The sequence below is a fragment of the Oreochromis aureus genome, linkage group 18, assembly GCF_013358895.1.
Source record: "Oreochromis aureus strain Israel breed Guangdong linkage group 18, ZZ_aureus, whole genome shotgun sequence".
NCBI classification, from domain to species: Eukaryota; Metazoa; Chordata; class Actinopteri; order Cichliformes; family Cichlidae; genus Oreochromis; species Oreochromis aureus.
In genome coordinates, this window is record NC_052959.1 from 12931924 (window position 1) to 12959341 (window position 27418).

General features: G+C 41.5%; 1 protein-coding gene and 1 long non-coding RNA gene across 2 annotated transcripts in view; one reads left to right on the forward strand and one right to left on the reverse strand.

Moving 5' to 3' along the window:
- Positions 1 to 15: 15 nt before the first annotated feature.
- On the reverse strand, positions 16 to 3198 carry LOC120434114. Its single transcript, XR_005608952.1, has 3 exons — positions 3036 to 3198; positions 1277 to 1435; positions 16 to 475 (listed from the first exon to the last, which is right to left on the reverse strand). It is a non-coding gene; the product is annotated as an uncharacterized LOC120434114 (long non-coding RNA).
- Positions 3199 to 3280: 82 nt separating this feature from the next.
- Positions 3281 to 27418, forward strand: part of LOC116318694 (protein unc-13 homolog A-like) — a 32064-nt gene continuing 7926 nt past the window's right edge. The window contains 31 exon segments of the mRNA XM_031737795.2: positions 3281 to 3616; positions 8631 to 8660; positions 8863 to 8962; positions 11320 to 11437; positions 11528 to 11651; positions 12320 to 12390; positions 12561 to 12615; positions 13018 to 13047; positions 14321 to 14534; positions 15854 to 16942; positions 17126 to 17228; positions 17850 to 17916; positions 18494 to 18507; positions 18509 to 18537; positions 19538 to 19616; positions 20060 to 20065; positions 20163 to 20237; positions 20345 to 20564; positions 21231 to 21458; positions 21656 to 21797; positions 22005 to 22174; positions 22344 to 22459; positions 22696 to 22859; positions 23068 to 23221; positions 24389 to 24457; positions 24658 to 24747; positions 25089 to 25223; positions 25308 to 25435; positions 26102 to 26187; positions 26287 to 26413; positions 26510 to 26606. Coding sequence (XP_031593655.2) covers positions 3595 to 3616; positions 8631 to 8660; positions 8863 to 8962; positions 11320 to 11437; positions 11528 to 11651; positions 12320 to 12390; positions 12561 to 12615; positions 13018 to 13047; positions 14321 to 14534; positions 15854 to 16942; positions 17126 to 17228; positions 17850 to 17916; positions 18494 to 18507; positions 18509 to 18537; positions 19538 to 19616; positions 20060 to 20065; positions 20163 to 20237; positions 20345 to 20564; positions 21231 to 21458; positions 21656 to 21797; positions 22005 to 22174; positions 22344 to 22459; positions 22696 to 22859; positions 23068 to 23221; positions 24389 to 24457; positions 24658 to 24747; positions 25089 to 25223; positions 25308 to 25435; positions 26102 to 26187; positions 26287 to 26413; positions 26510 to 26606 — 4152 coding nt within the window. The 5' untranslated portion in view covers positions 3281 to 3594.

Below are 27418 nucleotides of genomic sequence, written 5' to 3' on the forward strand. Positions count from 1 at the left end.
CTGCTTTTTGCTTCCCCCTAGCGTTTATCACGAGTACTGCAAGCTGTAATCTGCAACAGTGGGTATTTTTATTGTTTGCATAATACCTCGTTAAACCCCCACCCCACACGTGACTAAAAGTGACTTATTCAATAATCAGCAGTGGAGAACAATGGGAAAAGACGTAAAATGCTTTTTACACACAAGCGTGATACAAGAAAGAAAACAGTGCACAACCATGCAACTAAAACTAGTACAGAAAATGATCTGAAAGAACACAATATTATACTATACTTGTGAGAAGAATGTGGAATATTAATTAATATTAGTTAATATTGTAGCTGCCCAAGCAATTTATTTCTAAACAAGCCAACAGACAGTAGTGTGCAAAATCCTTGAGCCACACCTTATTTCTTTATATTTTGCTTCCAAGGGGCCAGACTTTCTTGTATGTGTACCTGGCCATTTTCAAAAGAATGCTGAATGTTGAATGAATCTGCAAACAAGGCAAAAGATAACACAGTCTGACAGGCATAAAATAGCATTTTTGCAGTGATAAGGTAATTCCAAAACAGCTATTAGCTGAAACCTTGGCATATCTGAGCACGGTGTACAGTGTGTCCTCAAAAACAGAAGATACAGAACAAGTAGGATAAAAAGACGTATAGGCTTATAAAAATATAACACATATATATATATATATATAAACACATATAGATATATAGATATATGCAAAGGGTGAGGTGTGCCAAATCACAAACTGGTCTGAAAGGTATGTTGGGGGTTCATCCACCAGGCACTACCATCTGTAAAGTGTCTGACTGCCAGTAACTTCATTTTTCAGTATGAAAGTGATCTCAAACACACTGACAACACAGTGAACGCAAACCTGGATAAAGAAAAACACACAATAGAATACTATCAGTCATTGACTGGCCTCCCCAGAGTCAGACCTCAACACTGCTGAAGCAGTGTGGGATCATGTTGACAGAGAAAGGAACAAAAGGCAGCCAGAATTTATGTTTTGTTATATGGATCCACTTATCTGTCTTTTTAAATTGACAGATTTGACAGATAAGTTGATTTATATCACGTGCATGTGCACCAATAATAATTAAGTTTCACAAGACTCAAAATAATGATGATAATAGCTTTTTTGGATATTTGCTTTATGAGCAGCTGTTCAGACCACAACATTTTTTATCACCTTTAACTATTTCATGTATATACTCTTGCACATTAGCTGTCACTTGGCACCGTCTATATTTCATCTTACTGTCTCTTAGTGTTACTCAACTGAGTCTATGTTTTGCAGTCTTTGCATTTCACCACTTTTACCATCTTCCTTGCTTGTCAACCTTTGACGAACCCATGAGATGCATGTTTGATAGCGCCTATTCCACAGCAGAGCCCTTTGTACTGTCTCCATCTCCATTGTGACACTTTCTTTGTCGGTCTGGCAAAAAACAAAACAAAACAAAGAGATTATAGCCAATGTTGTAGGGCTTTATCCACCTATAACACTGGTGAAAGATTTAATGAATAGTCTACTCTTGACACTTACTGTTTTCTGTGTATTTGGGCTGTCACCTGCATTGATGATTGATAATATGTTAGTAAATAGATATTGATATCAGATTTAAATTTGGTCCCATGTTTCCTGCAAGTTAGTTTGTTTCAGCTGACACTTCATTGTGTCAGCTTTCTTTATCAGGTCATCGGGTGTCTTGCCCTTTTTGCACGTTTTTGTAAACATGTAGTTATTCTCTCCACCTTTCTTTAGCTTCATATATTTTCAGAAAACAACAAAGGAACACAGAATGAACAAAGTTACAGGGGTTAGTTTAAGATGTGACCGCCATGATAATGGTGAAATTAATGCTTATTTGGTGTCGTGTAAGAACAGAAATGACATTGTTAACAATAAATCAAGTTCTTCTTCTTCTTCTTCTTATGGCTGGTCCCTTTAGGGGTTGTAACATCAGATCATCTTCCTCAGTTTCATCCAGTATTGTCCGATATATCCACTGTATCTCTTTTGCACATGTCCAAACTTGGCTCTCTAACTTTCATAAAACATATTTTTGTTTGTCATTACTCTTTTATTTGAAGTATAGGTCTTTGAATATGTGCTGGGCTTGTTCTCATGGATGCACAGGAGTGGAACAATGAAACTGTAGTCAAAGAGTACAATGCTGTATTTGAATAGTCCTGAAACTGTAGAAAGACTTCCTGGGAATGTTAGACCAGATGCTTTGGATGTGGACCTACGCTTAGAGTAATAACAAAACACTTTTGGAAGAGTTGCATCTGAACAAACTTGCATCAGGACCACACCTTGGAACCATGAACTACTGGTTTTAGGCCATCTGTTGAGCACTGGATCAAATTCTACAACAGGATGCAAACTTCAACAACCTGACTGAAAAGGCGTTAAGAGCACTATCAAATTCCTCAAACTCCAACTGCAACAAGGATGGGCCAAATTTCCTCCACAAGGATGCGAGAGGCTGATAAAGTCATACAGAAAATGATTACAAGTTATTGCTTCTAAAAGGCTTCTACGACCTACTGCATCATGGGTGTGCATAGTTTCTCACAACCTGCTTCTTCTTTCTTTAAATATTGATGTTATTGATCATCTCAGGTAGTATTTAGCTAACTTAAAGACTAGATCATTTTTAGTACTTCCTGATGTTTAAGAGCTTAGAAATAACAATGTATGATAGGGTGCACTTTCTTTTTTACGAAGAGGGTACAATGACCTCCTGAATATTTTTAGCAGATACTGCAGTGATGCTTTTGGGGGCTGCAGGAACTGACAGTTATACAGTGAAACTCTATTTTCAGACTGATTTCTGAACATGGTAGTGGATCTGCTGTGAAACCCCTATCAACACACCGAAAAGAGGACTAAGTTAAAGGGTTAAGTGCTATTGGATGGGATTAGATTATTTACTCCATCACTGGGTGTATTTTCCATTTACATTACTTAAAAAAGAAGAAGAAGAAGAAGAAAAGACAATGGATGCTAACTTGCTAAATGAAAGCGCCACCTGATGTTGCAGGTATAATCCAGCCTTGGATGTGAACTGAGAAAAATACTGGACAACTTTCTCTCTGAAGCAGTGAATGGAAATTCCTGGTCGCCATATTGTTCATTGAGTACATTACATCAGCCAAAACGATATTATTAATTACCCCACCTTCCCGCCTCCCCTTCTGGCTGCTACTCATCACCCGTGACGTCAGGGCGGCACGGCGCGGGGGAGCTGTCCTCGCGCGGAGGGTGCTACTGCTGAAACAAGATGGCTGTGCGCGCAGGAGGAGCAGCGGCGGCGGAGGAGAGCTGAGGCAATGCAGAGGAGGAAGCAGAGGAGGGGGGGCGAGGAATTCACTTCTGTGTGTCTTTCTTGTCCTGCCAAAAGAGCAACAGCCCCACAGAGGAGGAGACGACACGCTTCCGAGATGGTGCTGATTTGTTTCCGTTACCTTTTACGGTAACGGTTTTTAACGGGGCTTTTTTATTTTTTTTTTTTTAACAACGGACTGACCAAACAAATCACGGAGCGCTGAGTAGAGGACAGCCGGGGACGCTCAACACCGCTACCAGAGATGTCCCTGCTGTGTGTGGGAGGTAAGAGGGGAAATGAAAGAGGCCGTGAAAGCCTGCGTGTTTCATGTTATTGAAGTATCACTAACTGCACCAGCTGTCTGACAGAGCCTGCGGGCTATCAGCTCCCAGCAAAAGTGTGTGTGTATGTGTGTCCCGAGCTATTGTGCTGAATAGTCATTAAATCTTAGAGCAGAAACAGCACGTTTATTGCGTGGGGAACACCACTGGGATACTTTCAGCAGCACCGTGTGTGTTTGTTCAGCGCTGTCTGTGCTCACGTGTGTCTGACATGAAAAAAGAGCAGTTGTGACTGTTTGTAGTAGAAAGCATGAACGGGCTCTTTGACTTTCTGTAAGCCCGGGGAGAACCGCTGCTTCCTCTCCCGGCTCGCACTGTTGCGGTTGCCCGGTGTAAGCCTGCGTGTGTGTCATCCACTTCATTCATTCATGCGTGGGCAGTCCAAAGAGGAGGAGGAGGAGGAGGAGGAAGACGAGGAAAAGCCCCTGCCGCTGCCGCACCCCTCGCCTCCTCCTCCTCCTCCTCCGTTCACCGTGAGGGAATACTGGCTGTAGTCTGGAGGTGCGCGTCACTTCTGCGCGTTTTCCCTCAAGCGATGCGTCACCTCCTCCCACCAGACTCCCCGAAAGCACCTGATGCTGATACTGTTGCCTCTCCGCGCGATGAATAAGCATCTGCTGTGATTGCTCATAAGCTGGAACCTCCAGCTTCACATCCAGGGCGCGGTGAACGCACACGAGGAGAGGATGAGAGAGGCTGGGGGAGATCTTACAGAGAGACATGCGGTTGTTCTCAAGTGCGTTTTTGGCATAGTTTGATGATAGATTGGGGCTGAATCAGCAAAAACTTGCCACCTCAAAAAAAACAAACTGTTTAAAAATTGTAGTCAGTAGATGGAATTTAAGCAAAATTGGTGTTGAATAGCAAGTTGTCCTCTAAGAAAGTTCCAGCCAGGGTTCTCAATGTCTTGTAATGATTCATGTACATTGGTCTGGTCTTTAAGATGCCTTGAAACATGAAATGAAACTGAAGCTTTCAGTTTAAATTCATTCCAAAGTAATTTAATGGGTACCTGCTTTCTACCTTTTACATAGCATAAAGGTGACATGTAAAGAAAGCCCAGATGATCCTACATGCACATTTGCACTACTGAATTTTTACTTGACTATTGACTTTTATATCAATTCTCTAAAGCTGTGACTAATACAGCCTCTAAAACAGATCAAGGGCTGGGCTGTAGTATAGACATACAGTGTATGTGAGCTCTAGGCATCTGTCACAGATGTGTTAGTGGCAGCGTAAGGACAAAAGAGAAGTTAAGTGGTTTGTAAAGTCACCTTTGATATGCCAGGCCCATTATGGATGCCAGCCCACCACATCTTGTCCCACTGGGTCCACCCACTGACTGTTCCTGCTCTGAGTCAGTCCCAAGTGTCATTAAGACGCTAAACGTTATTCATTCATAAACACTGGCTGCGGCTGTCAGTGTTGTAGTCTACGAGACTTGGCAGCGGGCCCTTTTTCTGTTCCGCTTACATCATTCATGCTTACCTGACTGGAGCTATTTCTGGCCTCCACAGTACTTCATGCCTCTCGAATAGGCAGCATTTCTTTGGTGCATCTGCCGACCAAGCAGAATTCAGACACTGATACAGATTAACTCTGAAAAATTTGGCTTCTTTTTCTGCAGATATCCCACATACTGTACTCTGAAGTCCACTTATTCTCCCTGTCCTCTCGATTTGGACACTAAATCAGGGAACTGACACTGTCAGCAACTGCAGGGGCTGCTGCAGATCTCATGTATATGTGATCCTTCAGAATAAGGCACTGTCTGTCTGAGTCATGTCATCCCTCGTTTCTGTCACTGGATGGTTGAACTCAGCTCACCGACAATCTATTTTATATTCCCTGACAGTTCAAGTTGAGGCGTTTGCTTGATTCCCTGTTGAGTCTCTGTTTTCTTGGCAATCCGCTTATATCCATTAAGTTAGACTCTGCTGTGTCAGAGGTACTTCCTGAATGAAGTTTCTGCCTGAGGAAACTGGGCTGTGCAAAATTTACCATTGAGTATTTAAGATTGTGCCACATACCCTCTTTGTTAAAGGAAACCAGCTAGTTAGAAGTCATTTATTCACATGATGACTGTTGAAACATCTTTGACCTCACCCATAACCTACAGTTCAGACAAGGTAGTCATAAAATCTTAAGACCACAACTGTTAATCATGGTAGATGTATAGCATTTAATAATTCATGTCAATTAAGTTTTATTTATATCACAACAGCAGTCACCTCAAGGCACTGTATATTGAAAGGTAAAGGTGGTACAATAATAGAGAGAAAACACCAACAATCAGACGACCCCATATGAACAAGGACTTGGTGACAGTGGGAAGGAAAAACTCCCTTTTATTAGGAAAAAACCTCTGGGAGAACCAGGCTCAGGGAGGGGCAGCCATCTACTGTTGGGGGTGAGGGGAGGGAGACAGGACTAAGGACTACATTCTGGAAAGATTGACATATATCATGTTATATATTTCTAATGAAGTGTCGTCACTGATCTATGAGCCCGTCCTGATTTCTGGTACACCAATTGCATGAAAACTGCCAGCATGTCAGAGATACATACCAAAAAATAAATAAATAAAAAAAAAATCTAGCAATTGTTACCATGAGAGTGTTACTTGTTACTTAATGCCAGTTAATCCAATGTTAGAGTTCTTTTTCTGTGTGTGAGTTACCGCCATGTACAGTGAGCATGTGTCTGGGGTTGTGCTGACAGCTGAGTTGGCGTGCAGCTGTGATGAAATGTTGTTTGCAGAGTATTTCTCATCATAATGCTCGCTGTCAGAGAGATTTATGATTGCATGCTATCATTAAGCTTTAGCTTTCTGCCACTGAAAATCCAATTCACTTTTTATTGATCCTTCTTTTACGTACTGCTGCTTTTCCAGGGCCGTGTTAGTGTTGACATTAAAACACAGCAGGAGGCAGGCTCTGATGGGGTCTTCCCAAACAATGTAAAGATCTCATTTCTTTTTCTTGATGTAACATTGAATCAACAATTTGATTTTCTGCTGTGTCTTTTACAGACATCAAAAGGAAGCAGAGTCTCAGGGCAAAACAAAAACAAAAAAATCAATATTATTGCAAATATGATATCCCATTGTTTGGATATTTATTTGTGTTTACCAATAAGAATGGTGGTGGATCTTAACATTACTCTCATTGCTGCAGGTGTGCGCGAGCAAGCGTACACACCTGCTGATGTAACAGCGTGCCACTTGAGTTTTTGTGTGCGGCACGAAAGAAGCGAGAAATAGAAACATTTAAAAAAATAAAATAAAAGTGCTCTGCTGACTCAGAGCAGTTTTTATTTTATGGTGGTCGGTTTCTGTGTGGACAAGCCTTTGGAGAATATTGTGAAGTAATTTGTGAATTGGTGTTAAAATGGTTTTTGTTTTAAAGATCTGGTTGCATAATCCAGCGAGGCGTTTTATTAACATGTACACACACATGTAGTGTGGGGATCTGCATGGAGGAGAGCGAGTGGGTAGTGAAGCATTAAAAATGTATGGGCGTTACGTCAGGGCTGGTAAAAAGGTGCTGCAGAGAGAGAGAGAGAGAGGAGAGCCTGGGCTTTAACTGTATACTGAAAAATCGTGCGTGATGAAGGTGGAAATGTTCCCTTTGAAAGCTCGTACAATAAACCACAATCAAGCCATATAACTGAGCTCCTGCATTATGTTAAGGACTTCATAATTAAATCACTTGCTTTATATGTGCACTGTGTCTACTACTAGGGAATTAATAAAATTGAATAAACGCAATTAATAAAATTCGAGTTTGGTTTTCAGTTTAACCCTTTCCACCCTGCTAGTCCCTGTATCAGGATCATATACAAGCCCATTTTACCTAACACTCACACTCCAATTGATGCACCGGGGGTAGCTTGAGGTCCAGTATTTTGCCAAAGGGTATTTGGACATGCAGACTAGAGAAGCTGGGGATAGAGCCACCAGCTTTTCGATTAGTAGACAACCCGCTCTGTCTCCTGAGCCACAGCTATCATTGAGCAACACCACAGTGTTTTTAGTGAATACACCTTACTCATTTAACTTGGTGCGTGATGACTCAGAAGCAACACTGTGGTGCTTGATTTCTGTTGCATCAGATTCTGTAGAGTTGCAGCTCAGCAACAAAAGCACTACCTTTTAGGCTGAAGTAAAATTCTTAGAGCAGAAAAGTAGTGAAAATAAAAACAACAAAGTAAAACTAAGTGGGAAAGGAATTAAAAATGACTTGCTAAATGTATTTAAAAAATGGATAGAGTATCATTTGTCTGAGGCTGTTCATTGTTGTGTAATTGGAAAGCTCATTAAGTGTTTTCTGCATGTGTTCTTTCTCAGACTAAAAGGAAATGAAATGAATAGGATGCATTTTATGGGTTAATATGCTGTAGTGTTACTGCTTTAACCCATGAACTGAAATAAACCTGACATCTGAGCTCTATCGCGTCTGTGTATTTGCATGTAGATGTGCTATATTTGCAGTTTCTGTATCCCACACTGATGAAACTCAGCAGGACATCTGTGTTTTTCATGCGCTGTGTGTCCCTGTGGTTTGTCACTGCATCATTGCCAACTCGGCTGGAACTTATAAGGCAGAGCACCGAGTTCAAGTCTGGATCATTAAAATTTAGCTTCCCTGAGTCAAGACTTGTGCTATTTGTGTAGAATGTGGATGTTTGCTGTGCAGTCGTCACCAATTCCATCTGATTGGAAAGTATGCGTGGCTATTTTTTTTAAATCTGATAAAATGATTAATTTATGCAGTAATTTATTGTGATTTCATGTTCTGTGTGTTTTACTAAAACTCAACCTGTCATTTCTTATGCATCGCAAGCATCCCCATGTTGTCCGATTTCAGTGCAAAAGCTAAAAACAGAAGACGCATTAGCATGGCAACAGATGGTGTTCCTGTGTGTCACTGTGTCCCTCTCTGTGTTTTCACAGTGAAGAAAGCCAAGCTGGATGGACCCCAAGGTAAGACCTGGGATCCTGGAAGTAACATGAGGTGCAGGAGCAGAGACATAAGTCTTTAAAAAGACTGAGCACACATTGTAAAGTGAAAGAATAAAGGGATAGGAAATCTATTATTGTATAGGAATACAGTTGAAGAGAGGGGGGCTACCTTGTTGTTTTCCATTTTAAAACACCTATTTCTTCTTCCCTTTCTCCTCAACAGAGAAGTTCAACACTTACGTGACTCTAAAAGTACAAAATGTGAAGAGCACAACCATCGCTGTCAGGGGCAACCTGCCCAGCTGGGAGCAAGACTTCATGTTGTGAGTCCTTCGTCATCTTCTGACAAAGCTTCCTCTCTTTCTCCTTCTGTACTCTCCTCTCTCTAATTCCATTCTCTTTCCATCCTCCCATCACACTCTCAACTCCAACTACTTGAGTGCTTTCATGATATTTTCTTTTTTTTAACCTCAGCTTTTCTCCAGCCCTCTCCATTTTTTCAGTCCATCCCAAGTGCCCTTTATCCCTGTATTGTTTCAAATATCTCTTCCTCTCTGCCTACAACTGCCTCATGCTCTGTTTCATCCTCGATACTTCTGCCCATCTCATCCCTATTCTCAACCTTGGCTCCTTCCCAGCTCCTCTCTCCTCTCCTCTTCTCTGTCATTTCCTCTAAACACATCTCCTTGGTCTTCATTTTTTCAGCCTCTCCTCCTCATCCTCTCTGTATTTTATAGTTACCCCAGCACCCCTCACATTCACTCCTTGCATTAACAGTCTTTTTTCACTTTAAAATTAGTTTGTTTTGTCTTATTTTACTAAGGATGTAATTGGTGGTTTCAGCCACTAAAATATTACACAACACTGAGTATTTTTCATATAGAGTGATCCAGCGTGGTACTGACAGAGTGGCAGCATATGGGTGATAAATGGTGAGACTCACTTAGCATGTGGGATGCAGCAGGCAGGATTACTGCGGCGTCCTGTGCATCTGTATGATGGTCGGAGGCGTTGAGTGGTGTGCTGGGGTTGCATCAGTGAAGCTGCGTTATGTAATGTTTGGGCTGCAGAGAGCGCCTCATGCCCTCACTCAAACCGTCTTTAAATGACTGTGCCCCCTCAGTCACCACCATGAATCAAACAGGCACTTTTCTTAAAAGGAGTCACCACCGAGATGGGAAATCCACTCCCTCCATTTCTTAATTAAAGTTCCCACTTTCTCCCTCCAGGCATGCGATACAATCACCTCCTCCACTGCCTTCATCACATTCTTACCCTCCCTCCCCCTTTTTATGCCTCACTCTCTCTCTTTTTTTCTGTCCTGCTGTCTTGTAAATGTTTTATGGTAGAGTCGTTCAAGCTCACATCCCAAAGAAACATGTCTTAAATTTGTCATAGCGGAGCCCAAAAGTAATTACTGTGCATCTTGTGTGTGTAAGAGAGCTTGTGTTTGTTTAGCGTGGGAAAAGTATTCAGATTCATTACTTAAGTAAAACTACTTGTAAAACAAAGCAAAAGTCATTCAGTACACTAGAATTTAAAAATTCTTAAGTGTTCATGGCAAAATAGACTTATAGTAAGTATAAATTGTAGACCTACACTCACTGGCTGCTTTATTCAGTACACCTGCTGAACTGCTCATTGACAAAATATATTGAATCAGCTCATCACATGGCAGCAACTCAATACACTGAAGCATGTAGACATGATCAATATGACCTGCTGATGTTCAATGTGAGCATGAGAATGGGTGAGAAAGGTGATTTAAGAGACTTTGAAAGTGGCATGAAAGTGGTCTGTTGGTGTCAGAAGGGCTGGTGTGAGTATTTCACAAACTGCTGATCTACTGGGATTTTCCCACACAAGCATCTATAGGGTTTGCAGAGAATGAGCCTAAAAAGAAAAAAGCTGATGCTACAATTCACACAAGCTTGTCAAAACTTGACAACAGAAAATTGGAAAAATGTTGCCTTGTGCTGTAATAGTCTCAATTTCAGTTTAGGCTCATGATAGTAGCGCAGTGGTGTGGGGAATATTTTATTAGCACAGTTTTGGGTCCGTTAGTACCAACTGAGCATTGTTTAAACTCCACAGGCTACCTGTGTATTGTTGCTGGTCAGGTCCATCCCTTTATGACCACAGTATACCCATCCTCTGATGGCTGCTTCCAGCAGGACATCACACAATGTTGCAAAGCTCAAATCATCTCAAACTGGTTTCTTTAACATGACAATGAGTTCACTGTTCTTCAGTGACCTGCACAGTCACCAGATCTCTATCCACCTTTGGGATGTGGTGGAACAGGAGATTTACATCATCTCTGTGCAGTTGGCAAATCAGCAGCAACTGTGTGATGCTGAAGTATATCAGGCATACCTAAAAAAAAGTGGCTAGTGAGTGTATAATAATAGTTGTTATGCAAGAAAAATATTTTGTTTGACACTGATATGTGAAACGATGTGAAAGTGTACTAATTTATAGTTACACAACTGTGCCATTTAATCTACTAACACTGTTTTTTTTAATCTGTTAACAATGTTTTGCATTTTATAAGCTAATCATATGTTCCTAATGAAAAAGTACAGCGTTAGTTTCTTTAATGCTCTTAAAGTCTACAGATGCATGTAATAGTCAAACTCTTTGTCTGGATTTTGGACTTGAATTTTCTTTGTCTTCACAGTGAAATTAACCGCCTGGACCTGGGTCTGACAGTAGAGGTGTGGAACAAAGGATTAATCTGGGACACCATGGTTGGCACTGTGTGGATTCCACTTCACAGCATCCGGCAGTCCAATGAGGTTTGACACTAACTACGATCACAACTTTAGAAATAGCTGTCAAGTGGTGGTTGACGACTCTTCACTCAGTTTTATGTTTACGTAATGCAGGAAGGTCCAGGGGAGTGGCTCACACTGGACTCTCAGGTCATCATGGCTGATAATGAGATCTGTGGCACCAAAGATCCCACCCTCCACCTGGTTTTACTCGATACGCGCTTCGAACTGCCTCTAGGTGAGAAATCAATACTCACATCAAAACCAGAAACTGTCAGTTGGTGGGAAAAAATGAGAATTAGAAATTACAGGAAGTCATCAATCCTGTTGGCAACTGGGGGGATATGGAGCAAATAAATTATGTCTGTTGGTACGTTTTCACAGCAAACAGTGATAAATGAGGACCAATAATTTCTGACTGATTAATTAAGCTGACCTACTTTTCAATTCTATGTTTGAGAGGACGTCGTGTGCGGATGTGTGTCATGGAGGGCAGTGTTTGTGCACTTCTTTTCTCGATGATCACGCTGTGTTCCACTTAGCATTGATTAGGTGTCATTTTCATGCTGTTTCCCCTTCCTGTAGTCAATATTGCACACCTGACTCCACAGTTTGTGGACCTGACCTATTTATAGGGACTTGGCTTTAGACCTGTAAGTGGAGGAGGGCAATTTTCAATGTCACTGTATCCTAGTTAGACCAAAGTTTCCAATCTGGGTCAAAAATATTTATGGATGGCTTGTTATACTATACTTTGTCATCATTTGGGTCGACTTTCATTTGTGACATAGAACAAAACAGTTCTTATGCAGACAGTCCTGTGAAAAACTATTTTAAGTGCTTATTTAGGAGAAGCTCTGTTTTTGCTGTGTTTGTAACTGAGCCTTTCTTGCTGGTTGTCTGCAGATATCCCAGAGGATGAAGCACGGTACTGGGCCAAAAAACTGGAGCAGCTCAATGCCATGAGGGACCAAGATGTAAGCTGTTACTCAGTTTGATTTAATATCCCTACGGCACATCCGTACTTTTTAGGAACAAGCCAACATGATTAATTGGGGGAATATTTTGCAGTTTACAAGATGAAATCCAACATTTTCTCCACTTCTGTTTCATTATTTTTCAATTATCCTCACGGTCTCGGCTCCAGTACTCATATCAGGAGGAACAGGAACGCCCTCTGCGTGCGCCAGGAACCCAGTGCTGTAAGTAACCCGTCGCTGTTTTTACAAATCAGTTTGTGCTTAACAGGAGAATTATGTGTCTAGCTTCAGAGATGTAATTAGATTGTTTAAGCTCAGCGTGTGCATGGTGCGTATAACCACACGTGGGTTGTTGAGCATTAGATGGGGAAAAGGGCCCGGATATCTGCACTGTAAAGAGATCGATAGTGTTATCAGATATCCAGAGGCGAGCTCCTCCAGGATCCTCTGTGTTTCGACCATTAGCTCCGTCTGCAAGGCTTGCTGAGCCAGCTGTCTGGAAAGGCTTTCCGTTCACCACCTCCATCTTGGAAATTTGAAGTGTTTAATGGCACGGAATCATGTTTACGTTTTAACACCGGTATAATTCATAATCAATACTGACGCCCTCCTGTTTCACTGCAGGTAACTGGAGTCTGTGGGGAGACCAACAAAGTAAGTGTACATACACTCACACTTTCTAAATTGCTTTGACTCTGCAATCCATCATTAGATTTGAAATCAAGCAATATGATCGATGGAGCGCTGACTTTGAGCTTCAATTTGAGGTTGTTTTCTTGTAGTTGTATATATCGGGTGAACTGCGTTGGAGTCATTTTGATTTCAGCCACCGCTGTAAGCTGTGAGGCTATATTAAATTCCATTTGTGGTAGTCACAGCAGTACAAACTAATATCTACTTCCAGTAGCAGTGCTACTTGTTACTGCAGGTAATAAACAGACCTCTACGGCCTTGCTGGTAAACAAAAGTGACTTCAATGACAAAAAAGTTTACATATTATTTCAAGTAATTTGGGTGAACTGAATTTTAACATCAGTTACTGTTTTATTTATTTATTTTATACAGTGACTGAAAGACAAAAAATCAGCATCTCATTGTCCGGACATTCAAATCTACACAAAAAGTCTCCTTTGTCTCGCTTCCTTCCTGACTATCGCTTTCTCTCTCACTGTGATTAGCAGATGGTGTTATATAAGTGCCTTTCAGACTCACCCACACAACTGCAGCGATTCATCTCTCTTCACTCAGATTTAAAAAAAGGAAAAAGCAGGGAGTGGGGTGTGATGATGGAAGCTGAGCTGATGGAGAGGGGAGAAACAGGCAGAGAGAGAGAGACGTGGGGGGACACGTGGGGGACACGAAGTTTGATGCCTTTAATTAGTGTTTTTACATGCCCAGAGGGATGAAGATGAAGGTGCGAGCGGTGCAGTGGCTGCCTCCATCAGTGGCTTTCAGAGTGCAAAAGACGATGATGGATATTGATGAATGATTAATAGATAGCTGGTTTCCCTTTTGACTGCTTCAGCACTGTTCAAGTCTGTCATCACTTCCCTCTGGGATTTTTAATCTAATCCAATCTATGGACACCACAGAAAAGTAAAGCCTTCCCTCAGCAAGCAGCGTAGATTTACATTCGGCTGTGACGATGAGGGTGAGAGGGAACACGCTGATATTCGTCGTGTGTTTCATGTTTCACTTCACTTTGAATGGCCTGCAGTTTATGGGTGTAGCTGGGGTTCAGCGGCTCATCTTTAGTATCTGTAATTACCATAGTGTAAAAAATTGGTTTAGTGCTGATTAGAGCCTCTTATCTCTATACCACATGGCGGTTTCATTATTTTCATGGTAAATTATTCAGAATTTCTTCTTCCGGCTACAGCAAATTGTGAAGTTTTTTTTTTCTTACTATGAATGTGCTCCTCTGTAGATGAAGACCCAGATAGTGCTGTGGATGACAGAGACAGCGACTACCGCAGTGAAACCAGTAACAGCATCCCCCCTCCCTACTACAGCACATCCCAACCCAACGCCTCTGTCCACCAGTATCCTATCAGCCACCAGCACCGCAACTCCAGAAGCTTCTCTTACCCTCGCTCTGGCAACAGCCATGACCTCGACTACCACCATCAGAGGACTGTCAGGTGTGTTTCTGCTTTGGTGTAGGGGTGTCTGTCCCAACAGTACCATGCCTGGCAGATTAGATGTGATGTTTAGTTCAGCTATAACCAATTTTATCGCAGACGTTTTGATCTTCTATAGTAAGAAAAGGCACAGGTGGTATTAAAAAAAGTATTTTTCCAGGTGCCTCAATAAGCCACGACAATATGATAATGGCCTGCATGAACAATACCTGGCACCTAAGTGGAAACCAGCCATGAATCATTCATTAATTCATGTCCGCCTGTGCTTTTCCTGCTGTGACAAGTCAAAAAGTCCTGTTAATGACTCAGTACAGTTAATGAAATTGTGCAGTGTCTTTGGTGCATATGCAAGCCTTTCATTGGTTTTTTCAGACAAAAAGTTGCATCTCTTTCAGAGTTGTTTACAACACTGTTAGACCTCTCAACATTTACATATCTTCCACAGAGTTAGAATGAAAATATACATTCATCCACGTTCTGCTTTATGAATTATTCAGATGGCAATCTCATGGTCAATACTGCACATAAGATTAGCTGTCTCTGCGAGTGTATCGGACAGGGCAAGCTCCTCACATCCCCGCACATGCTTCTTCATCTCCTCCTCTGAGCTCTCTGCACTCGCTCCCTCTCTGCACTTCTGTTTTGTCACCGTGCTCACCATCCCTCCTCTCTTCATCGTCTGCCTCTCCCTCATTCATCCTTTTTCTTCTCTGTGCCTTTATTTTTTTTTTAATAGCCCCATTCATCAAATAGCATGAATACGTTTTCCCTGTTTGTTGCATTTCTGGATGCTTTTTTCTTTTTTCCTTTGTCAGCTTTCTCAGGGCCTCTTACCTTTCTGTTCTGCTCTATTTCTTGCTACTTGTCTGGTACTCTTGTATCCCTGGTGCTTTTCATTGATTAGCCATCAGCATTATTCAGGCGGCCTCGAGACATGTAGAAAAGGTATTTTGTTGAGCTGTCCAGCAGTGTATCGGCCATAAAGGGCTCTAATGCAGTGCTCTGTAAGCATTTTTAAGATAATAGTTCATAGAGGGACGGTAAACCATTTATTCTACATATGCCTAGATACTCACTAATATACATGCAATAATACCATAAATTAAAGTGTATGTATGTTTATTACAAAACTGTAAACCTTTTCTTAGTACCTTGGGTACTCACCAGGCAATGCTGTCTTGCATTTTTATATTTTTGTCTTCTCTTCTCTTCTCTTCTCTTCTCTTCTCTTCTCTTCTCTTCTCTTCTCTTCTCTTCTCTTCTCTTCTCTTCTCTTCTCTTCTCTTCTCTTCTCTTCTCTTCTCGTTTCCTCCCTCCAGTCCCACTGGGAGCTATGCATCATCTGCAGAGCTCAGCCGGTGCAGCAGTCAGCTGAGCGAGGAAGACTATGGTGGTGAGTACGGGGAGAGGGACCTTTACGATGAGAATGACTCCTACCATTCCTGTCACTCCTCCGTTAGCTACAGTAAAGGCTCTCCAGACTGGGACCCTGATGAGACCCAGGGGGCGTACAGCGATGAAGGTGGCTACAGCAAAGATGGAGGAGAAGAGGCTGCTCTGTATGAGGAGGATGACGGAGGACTGTTGTATGAAGGAGAAGAGGAAGGCCTCTATGAGGATGAGGAGATGATGTATGATGATGAGGATTTGTACAATTTGGATGGGACCCTCAGTGAGGACATGGAACCTCCCTTCACTCCCACTCCAACCTCAACTGCCCCTCCAGCACTTGATGTACCCAACTCCAGGCCCCCTCTAGAGAAGCAAAACTCCCTACACCAACAGCAGCCTCCTGCTCAACCCTCTAACCAGTCCAACCAGGCTCATTCTTCTGGTATGGCACCAACAACACAGCCCCCTTCTGGTCAACAAACAGCCCAACCGCCTAAACAACCCCAGACCCAAACACAACCCCAGCCGCAGCCAGCTCCTTCTGCCACGTCCTTCTTCTCCATGGCCAAACCTCTAACAGCTGCTGTCACAGGGTTGGCTTCCAGTTTCCTGTCTTCTGTCCCCACAGCCCAGCCAGCTCAGTCTCACCCTCCACCTTCAGCTGTATCTCAGCAAAACCATTCTGCTGCAGCTAACTCTGTCCCTCCATCTCACCCAGCCACTTTGGCTAACTCAGCCCCTGCTGCGTCCCAGCCCCCTTCCAAAGCAATGGGCCCTTCATCTGAGCAGACCCCGTCTAATCTCAATGATCCGGCGACCCAGTCAATGTCATTTGAAGACCAGGCACCCGTGGTTGAGGAGGAACCATGGCTAGAGCAGGAAACAATGCTGGAGAAGGAGGCCAGAACGCCTCCCGCACAGAATGAAGAGATGATTCCCACGGAGCAGAAAGAGGAGAATTTTGAAGAAAGCAGACCCGTGACCCCAGATGAGGAAAAAGAGATGCCACCTGAGAGGTAGGAGTGAAGGTTGAATAAATAAGATCAATTCACTGAATAAACAAAAAATAAACTAAATTGGGAGGGAAAAAAATCAGAGTGTGTCAGCTGAAAGGATCTTTGTGAAAACAACTTTTCAGCTGAAAACAACTTTTTTTCAGCTGAAAAAAGTCCAAAAAATGTTGTTGTTTTTTCTTTTAGTCCTCCAGTAACAGAGGAGCCCAAAGAGCCAGTTGATCCAGCAGTTAGAGCCAAAGAGAACTGGCACAGACTCTACAACAAGGTCTTAGAACAACTCCGGGAGGTAAGTGCACCATTTACTCCCAGTCTCAGCTCTGACCGAGCCACACCCTTCCAGCCTCACTGCAACAGTCCACTCAACTTCCTGAGCTGTGTGCCTGATTCAGCTCCACCCAGTGATATCAAAAATACACCTCAGTTCCAGAGACTCTAAAGTGTCTACCAGGTCTTTGAAATATGTATGCGCTATGCATTATTTATGTGCAGAGGCAGGGTACATACACTAACTTCTTGAGTTCTGTTTTGATAGTGTTTTATGCAGACTTAATGTGTTTCATATTCTATAATTGATACCTTTTTGGCTTCCTTAAAAATAAAAATACTTGGCAGGGAGCAAACTTCATATTTTAGCCTGGGTGCAGCTCCACACCACTGCTTGACAAGAACTGCATGACCTAGCCAGACACATTAAGTTTTGCTTGGTCGGTTTTCACTTGCATATTTTATTTATATATTATGTTGCTGTTCATTGCGTTTGAATTCAGTTGTGCAGAGAAATAATCACTTGCTTCGATGTTTATGTTGATGTGTGTCGCGTTATGTTTTTGTACATTTGGCTTCCTTCCCTTCTCTTTATTTTGATTTTTTTGTTTGTTTGTGCCAACCCGCTTTGTTTTCTTTCCAGTTTCATGTCATTGCCATAGTGACACTCACATGCACTTTGCTCGGCCATCATTGGAGCATGCTGACAGGTAGGTACAGCCTGAACGTGTTGCTTGAAAGACAGAAGGAAATGCGTCCTGCTGCATATCTATATAAACAGGCACCTTCGCGTCGTTCATTCATTTTTCACAACAATTTGACCTTTTTTTGTTGTATCTTTCAAGAGCTGAGCAGTTTGTAGATGAGCCATAAAATAATTGGCTTTCCAGAAACACCTTTGAATTGAAAGTTTACATAAATAAGGGTACTTTGCATAGCTCCATAATCCATAGTTATTTATTGAATAAGTGGTTCTTTTGGTTCTAAATTCTGCTGCCTATAGAGTAAATGCCTTTGTAAATGCCATTATCTTTGTTTCACAGCTGTACAAAGAGCACACTAACTCTGTAATTTTTACTGACCCACCCTCCTTCAAACAGTGATACAATAATGCAAAATGGGATGGGGTTTAAATGTGAAGAGTAGAGCACTTTCATAATCAGATAACTTTCATTATGGTGATGCAGCTGTATTCATGCAGCATATTAAAGGAAAAAAAAAAACCCTGTAGGGACAAACTTCAGATGTCTTTTTTCTTCTTTGACATTCCTCCTCTTTCTCTCTCAGGCTCGAGGAGAGACGTCCAACTCACTGTGGTTTGGTAAAGGAGGGTGAGTCGATTATGTTCTCTTACATGATGTTACATCAGACAGTGTTTCGGTTAGGTCAATTAATATATCAGCAATTTTACAAAGTACATGAGAAATTTGAAATATTATATAACTTTTTACAGGTAATAACTGTTTCCTTTCCTTTGAAATACCTAGACATTAAAGTGAAGCCACTCCATGACATTAACACAGTCTGAACCCTGAAATGTACAGTACATTGGCAAATATTGTTTATTTTTCCACAAAATTACCAAAAAATTATGCAGTAATAAAAATTACTAACAGAATAATTTGTCTCTTTTCCTGTAAATTTTCTCACACACTACCTAAATTTACTCATAATATAATTATTTCTTTGTTTCCTGACATGTTAGCCCTGTTATTCTAGTAAATTTACTCTTAAGTATTTGTAGGTTAATATATTTATTTTGTCATTTCAAGTAAAGTACATTAAAATTCAATTTAATTACTTGGGAAGTATGACAAAGTGTTACCTTAAATACAGTTAAAGTTATCCTCAGTTCATTGGTGAAAGAATCCTTTAGTGTTTTAGACTGACAATCCTTTTTTTAGCCCTGAAATGCTTTGTTCTGTTTTACTGAGGCTCATTCAGCTTCTGGCATTAAGCCAGTAAGCACTGAACAGCTCTGGGCTGCCCCGACTTGGCTGGCAGGTCGTTTGTAGATGAGGGAGACATCAGAGCTCAACTGAAGCTTCATGCTGAAGAAGTGCTAAGTTAGCCAAATAGAAACCCAGCAATTAAAGCTAGGTGTGTGGAGTGTCATGCCCACTATTTTATACAAAGCAGCCGCTGTAATTAAACTCCCCAGTCAAGTCCTTGAGAAGTCCTTGACTGGCTGAGCATTAAAAGGGACTGAGATAAATCCATCACCCTCTTTGTTCCAAATCTCAAATTTATAGTAAAGCATTTAGATGATAAAAATATAAATACTGATGAGTATATGCATAAAAATCTTACTGTTTATTGTTTAACTTACAGAATGGGAGGTGCACTATACAGTATTGACAGCATGCCCGACCTTCGCAAGAGAAAAGCCATTCCTCTAGTCAGAGATCTGGTGAGAACATCAACACACACGTGCACACACGTGGACACACACATATAATAAACCCCACACTAAGAAACATTTTTGTGTAGACACAATTGATTTCTGTCTACGATCTTTCCTCTGTCATTGATTTACTGTCTTTTATTTTGCGTTGTAGTTAGTTTTTCTTCCTCTGATCTTATGCATGATTGAACTTCTACTTTTCTACTTCACCTTTTTTTATAATCAAAAGTGAATTTACTCCACCTGTAGCCACTTTGATTGCTGTGTTTGATTTGCTGATAAATTAAATGCTGCATAGCAGTAAATAAGAGTTTAGGAAACATACTTCTTCACACAAAGATCATTTAGAGTCTGATAGCTCACTGTTTTAATATCCCTAACTTTGCTCACATCTGTTTTTGTCTCCTTCCACCCTGCTCCTGTGTTTAATCATTGCCTGATATCTTTAGGCGATGGTAAGTGTATTTTATTCATCAAAGAAATCAAATATTAGGATTGATGCAGTTGCTCCACACTTGCAAACATTTTTTTTGTTTGACGTCTCCTCCTCAGTCTCTGGTGCAGAACTCACGTAAAGCTGGAATCACCTCGGCCATGGCCTCCACTACTCTCGGCAATGAGGAGCTGGTAGGTTTTCCTCCACATGTTTCTTTGTCAGTTTTTTTTCAGGACCTTCAGAATTTAATAAATAGCTGGACTTAAATGTGTGTTTCTTTTCTCTGTGGCACTTGCAGAAGATTCATGTTTATAAAAAGACCCTGCAGGCTCTGATCTACCCCATCTCCTCCACTACACCACACAACTTTGAGGTGTGGACAGCTACCACTCCCACCTATTGCTATGAATGTGAGGGACTACTGTGGGGCATCGCACGTCAAGGCATGCGCTGCTCAGAGTGCGGTGTCAAATGCCACGAAAAGTGCCAGGATCTGCTCAATGCCGACTGTTTGCAGAGTAAGGCCACACAGATTTTGGCACTCGTGCGGACAGGCATAAAACATACACATCTTTCTCATGCGCATCTGCACACACCCAAACTGTTTTAGCTCCTCCTGTGTATCCTTCTGCCCGATTGACATCCCATTATTCTTGTCCTCTATCCACTCTCACATTCTCCTCCCTCTTCCTTTCCAATTTATCTCCTGAGTAATGTGCTGTCATACCCCTGCCCTTTTTCGCTCTCCCTTCTACCCATAGGCTTTGTATCCATACTGCTTTGTCTAATTTAGTTTCACAAAAAGTGACTTATCCAGTTCCCATACTCATCTTAGAGTCAGTCTAGACGATGCATAATTCATTTCTTCTGAGTCCAAAGATTCTTGTAAGATCTTGATCCTGGAAACATGTGTTGATCTTTTTACAGTTACTTGACTATCTTGTTTTTCCAGAGTAGATCAATGGTTAAGTGGAGTCAGTCTTTGTCATTGTTTGAGGGAATTTAGGGGTTTGACTCCTGGCCAAGAAATGTCTTTCTAAATTGATCTGATGCTATCTTAACTTGGTGCCCAGTTTTAAGGAAATATATTGCAGTGAATCAGATATATTCCCTTCTCAATATATTCACTCTATCAGCTATTTGTTGTGCATCCCTTCATTCATTTTTTTTCCCTGTCTATTCAGGAGCTGCAGAGAAGAGCTCCAAGCATGGCGCAGAGGACCGGACCCAGAACATCATCATGGTCCTAAAGGATCGCATGAAGATCAGAGAGAGGAATAAGCCAGAGATCTTTGAGCTAATCCAGGAAGTGTTTGCCCTCGACAAAGCAACGCATGCCATGCACATGAAACAGATCAAGCAAAGTGTGCTTGATGGGACCTCCAAATGGTCAGCAAAAATCAGCATCACAGGTACATTTGACTTTACATTTATATATTTATCTGGAATAATTGTTGAAGGATAGTGGGACACATGTTTGGAGATGTAAAGCACATAGATGCAAGTTTGATTTTTATTTTCAAAAGCTGTTTTTTCTTTTTCTTTCTTTTGTAAGAGAGTTGAAAAGATGTTTATATACATGTACCTTTGTCTCTCGCCTCTTGCTCAGTGGTGTGTGCCCAGGGCCTTCAGGCTAAAGATAAAACAGGCTCCAGCGACCCTTATGTAACTGTTCAAGTTGGAAAAACCAAGAAGAGGACAAAGACTATCTATGGGAACCTCAACCCTGTCTGGGAAGAGAGCTTCCACTTGTGAGTCCACTAGAAAGCCTATTATAAAAGTTTCAAATGCAAATGATATCTTATTAAAAGTTGTTGAAAATTCAATTTTTATATTTTTATGTCTCTACAACTAACGCAGTAGTTGTAGTGTATTTGCACTAATTTCCCCCGCCCTTTCTGTATTACAGTTGTCAACTTTTTATGTTTTCCACCCGTTTGTCCCCCTTCTTCATCCAGTGAATGCCACAACTCATCTGACCGCATCAAGGTCCGTGTGTGGGATGAAGACGATGACATCAAGTCTCGCGTGAAACAGAGGTTCAAACGTGAGAGCGATGACTTCCTGGGTCAAACCATCATCGAAGTCCGCACTCTGAGCGGGGAGATGGACGTCTGGTACAATCTAGGTGAGTTTTTGTGGGACAGGAGAAGAGGCTGAAAAGGGGATAGTGAGTTAGAGATGAATGAGAAGATCAACAAGGCAGTAAGAAATAACAGATAATTGAAGTGCTTGTCTGTTGTAGATAGGAGAAATTTTAGCCAACAAAGGGGACATATCTTACTTTCTCGTGACAGACAAGAGAACAGACAAGTCTGCTGTGTCTGGAGCAATTCGGATGCACATAAGTGTGGAGATCAAAGGAGAGGAGACGGTGGCTCCTTACCATGTCCAGTACACCTGTCTGCATGAGGTCAAGTCTGCACAGACATGTGGTGGAAATCCTATTATATTTTAATTATTTATTATATCAGATCCAGTCAGTTTACTTGTGGGTGTCACACAGTTTACACAGACATAAATGGGCACATTTAGGTCTAATACTATCATTTTATCCTGCTAATTGCTATTTAACAGCCAGCGATAATGTAAACATTTTTATAGCTTAGTACATAAAATCGCCCTTACTTCCTCTTTGTATGTGTTCAGCATTTGTTCCAGTACACAACTGAGGAGCAAAATGGCGGTGTGGTAAAGATTCCCGACGCCAAAGGAGATGATGCCTGGAAGGTGTACTTTGATGAAACGGCTCAGGAGATCGTTGATGAGTTTGCCATGAGATACGGAGTGGAGTCCATCTACCAGGCCATGACGTTAGTATCCCAAACAGAACCACGAGAGCCAAATTTAAATGTTTGAAATGTGAAGCGCTGACATGCTAATAAATGGTTTCATGAAGCACACAGTACAGCTAAATCTTGACCACACAGTGTATTTTCTTATTGTTCAATGCAGGAATATGAGATGAGATGAGAAGTAAATGTACTAAATCTTTGCCTTTTTACCACATCCACCCCACAGCCACTTTGCCTGCTTGTCATCGAAGTACATGTGCCCAGGAGTGCCAGCCGTGATGAGCACACTACTTGCCAACATCAATGCTTACTACGCCCACACCACCCAGTCCTCCAACAATGTTTCAGCCTCAGACAGATTTGCTGCATCAAACTTTGGAGTGAGTCCCTGAAAGATTTTGACCTTTCTTATATGTGACTATACGCACATGAGACACTTTATTAGGTATGCATTGCTAGTACCAGTTTTGACATCATTTTGCCTTCAGAACTGCTTTAATTTGTCATGGCACAAATTCAACAGTGTACTGGCAACATTCCTCAGAGATTTTGGTCCATACATAATAATGATGTTATCTGTTGACTGTGGAGGCCATCTGGGTGCAGCGAACTCATTATCATGTTAAGAAACCAGTTTGAGATGATTTTAGCTTTGCGACACGGTGCGCAGTTAGAAAAGGATGGATATGCTGAGCAACAGTACTTGGATAGGCTGTGGTGTTTAAATGAAATTCAGTTGGCAGGAGGACCCCAGAGTGTACCAAGAAAATATCACCCACACCATTACACCTCCACCAACAGCCCGAACCGTTGATAAAGGCAGGATGGATCCATGCTTTCATGTTGTTTACACCAAATTCTGAGATTACCATCTGAATGTTGCAGCAGAAATCAGGTCTCATCAGACCAGACAGTGTTTTTTCAACCTCTGATTGTCCAATTTTGGTGAGTTTGTGTGAACTGTAGTTTCAGTTTCCTGTCTGTAGCTGACATGAGAGCCACCCGATGTGATCTTCTGCTGCTGCAGCCCATCTGCTTCGAGGCTCAACATGTTGTGTTTTCAGAGATGCTTTACTGTGTGTTTATTTGAGTCACTGTGGCCTTCCTATCAACTCAAAGCAGTCTGCTCATTCCCCTCCAACCTCTGGGATCAGTAAGGCGTTTTCATCCAGAAAACTGCTTCTCACCAGATATTTTCCCGTTTTTATACCATTCTCTGTAAACCCTGGAGATGGTTGTGTGGGAAAATCCCAGTAGTATTGGCTGATTAGATATTTGCGTTAACGAGCAGTTGAACAGGTGTACCTAACAAAGTGGTCAGTGAGTGTATAGTGTAAGAGGAATTATATGATAATTTAAAAGTCCTATGAGAAATAAGATAACATCTTGCTTAAACACCCTAAAAAAGGACGTTAAATGTGTCGCTGCCTACTTTGTTGTTGTAACTTGTAATGAGCTGAACATCATCAGATCCATCTTAACTTTGTTTAGTCAAATGGTTACAAATAATCCTCCAGTCGTGTTACGTTTTTGCATTTTTTTTGTAGAAGGAGAGGTTTGTCAAACTGCTGGATCAGCTGCACAACTCACTGAGAATTGACTTGTCCATGTATCGGGTAATTACTTCTCTTATTTCTTTTAGAAAATGTGCTGAACAATTTCATTCTTAATTACACGCAGCTTACATAGTATCACAAGTGTTCCTGTTTGTCAGTCTCTTGCTCCCGAGTGCATGCATCGTTTAAATAAGAAATAGCATGCTTTTAAGCTACTTTGACATGTTATATTTTTAAATTTGCTCTGTTTGTGTTTTTAGAATAACTTTCCTGCCAGCAGTCCTGAAAGACTGCAAGACCTCAAGTCTACTGTTGACCTTTTGACTAGTATCACTTTTTTTAGGATGAAGGTAAGAATTTTCTTTGCTTTTCTTTTTTCTTTCCTCTTTTTTCCTTCTAAACACAGTATAAATGTCAGTACTTTCTAGAAGCAGCCTGAGGCACAAACTGAGAATCAGCCTCATCAGCATAACCCTACATAAACTTAAGCTATTAGCATGAAGCACTGTTATATGTGTGCGTGCGCTCATTTTTGTGTGGCTGCTACTGTACACGGGTGCCATTTATGCAGCTCAGTGAGTTTACGGTTAAATTCCCAGTGAGAAAACCCTCCTGATGACGCTGTGTGTGCCTGGTAAATGTTTTGAGGTGTTTTCAGTTCAGCAATATGCTCTGTAATATTTGTTTTCAGGTCCAGGAGCTGCAGAGTCCCCCAAGGGCAAGTCAGGTGGTTAAGGATTGTGTAAAAGCCTGTCTCAACTCCACCTACGAATACATTTTCAACAACTGCCATGACCTCTACAACAGGGAATATCAGACAGACCCTGTGAGTGTGCCTCTGTTTTTGCGTACAGACGCTGCTGTTGCAGTTTTAAGGCCTTTACAGTGAAAGAAACCTTTCTCATTTCAGTCAAAAGCTGTCCCTCCAGATGAGCAGGGTCCCAGCATCAAGAACCTGGACTTCTGGTCAAAACTCATCACCCTTATTGTGTCCATCATAGAGGAGGACAAAAACTCGTACACTCCTTGCCTTAATCAGTGAGTGTGTGCTTATAAGATTTGTCTGACTCTACGTAGTTATTATACACAGGCAATGCTGAAATATCAAGGCTAGTCTATGAAAGGCAGTCAACACGATGCATAATTCTTTTCTTCTGAGTCCAAAGATTCTTGTAAGGACTGACTAGTCTATGAAAGGCTTTATTATTTTTAAAAAAAAGTGAGACAGTAGAATATGGGTGGTGGGTGTGATGGTACAAAAAAGGAACAAAAAGGGAAACAGAAATTGTTATGAGACACAAATAGCATCCTTTCAGCACAAAATTCAAAGAGAGCACAATATCTAAGAAATCAAACAGCTGTACAGTATCAACTCTATTATGTAACTGTGCTTGCAGCAGTCCCTTAGTTTATGTTCATAAAATAACTCCTGCAGCTTTGCTGGTTGTGTATTTTTAATATTTTAGTAGAAATTTAAATAAACACATAGCTTTTTTTGGGAGGAAGAAAACTGAGAATAATAGTATCTTGATAATTTCATATTCTCTCTGTGGTGGATTTCTCTCTGCTGGCAGCTGAAAACATGCTGTGAAAGCACTGATGGAGTTACACAAGAAAGAGCCTGGGCTGTCTTGTTAAATAATAGAGCACCATTACTGAATATGGAGCTGGATTTAGTCCTGAGCACTGTGATGTCTCCTTCAGGTTTCCCCAGGAACTCAATGTGGGCAAGATCAGCGCTGAAGTCATGTGGAACATGTTTGCACAAGATATGAAGTACGCTATGGAGGGTAAGTGTTCAGGGTGATGAGATGGGAGTGATGGGCTTTTTTTATTTTGGAAATTTTGCGTGTAATTTTCTTCACCCGTTCTTCCACTTTGATATTCAGAGCATGAGAAGCATCGCCTGTGCAAAAGTGCAGATTATATGAATTTGCACTTCAAGGTGAAGTGGCTCTATAATGAGTACTGCAAAGACCTTCCCACTTTCCAGAAGCACGTACCTGAATATCCAGCGTGAGTATTTTTCTATAGCACCGCACGCTTTTCCTGAAACATTTACCGCCGTGGCATAAAGATTTATGTTGCCCTTTATCATTCTGTGTTGTGCAGCTGGTTTGAGCCATTTGTCATCATGTGGTTGGACGAGAATGAGGAAGTGTCCAGAGATTTTCTCCACGGGGCTCTCGAGAGGGACAAAAAAGATGGGGTAACTGTTTTCAGACATGATCTTAGGTTATGTATAATCAGATTTTCAGGTGTTGCTGTAGTTAAATCCTCATATGTATCTGTTTTAAATACTGACATATGCATAAAACCTCATAAGATTACACCCAAAATGTCAAACATTATGAGATGCAGTTTTATGCCTGCCTTATTTCCCATTTTAAGGAATAGTTAAACTTTTTGGGAACTACAAAATTATGGAGAAAAATGTTGAACAATCACATTCTGTTGAGACAGCAGCTGAATACATAGTGAAAACTTAAATGAGGCCCATCACCTGAAGGCAAATCCCCCCCGAAAAATGTATTCATGCAATTTTCATGCAAATTCTGGAATTTCTCATCATCTCTCCGACTCAGTGCATCCCAAACTAAGAAGAAAGGGTTGAATGCCTCAAGGGAGTCAATAATGGCTCGATACTGACTCAATACCAAAGTGAAAAAATGCCTCACTGCGGAACAGAGCACCAGTCAGTGCACACATACACACACACACACACATAAGTACCATGCACCATCTCACACTCTCAGTCTCGCTCACACCAAAAAGTCGATACAAAGCAGCTGAAGAGTCTCCCAGCTCATATGTCAGGGATCCTTTGGGTCCAATTACTGTCACCAGAGGCGGCTTCTGCTTTCCTGTGTCAGCAAAAAACCGATCCCCAGGCTCCGGCGCTTACCATAACATTATTCACTTCTTGGCTAATGGCTGGGCTGTTAATGAGGGACTTGTTTCCCATCATGCCCCTCTGATCGCCTTGATCACCCTGATCCAAAAGATTTTAGAAGAACTTCT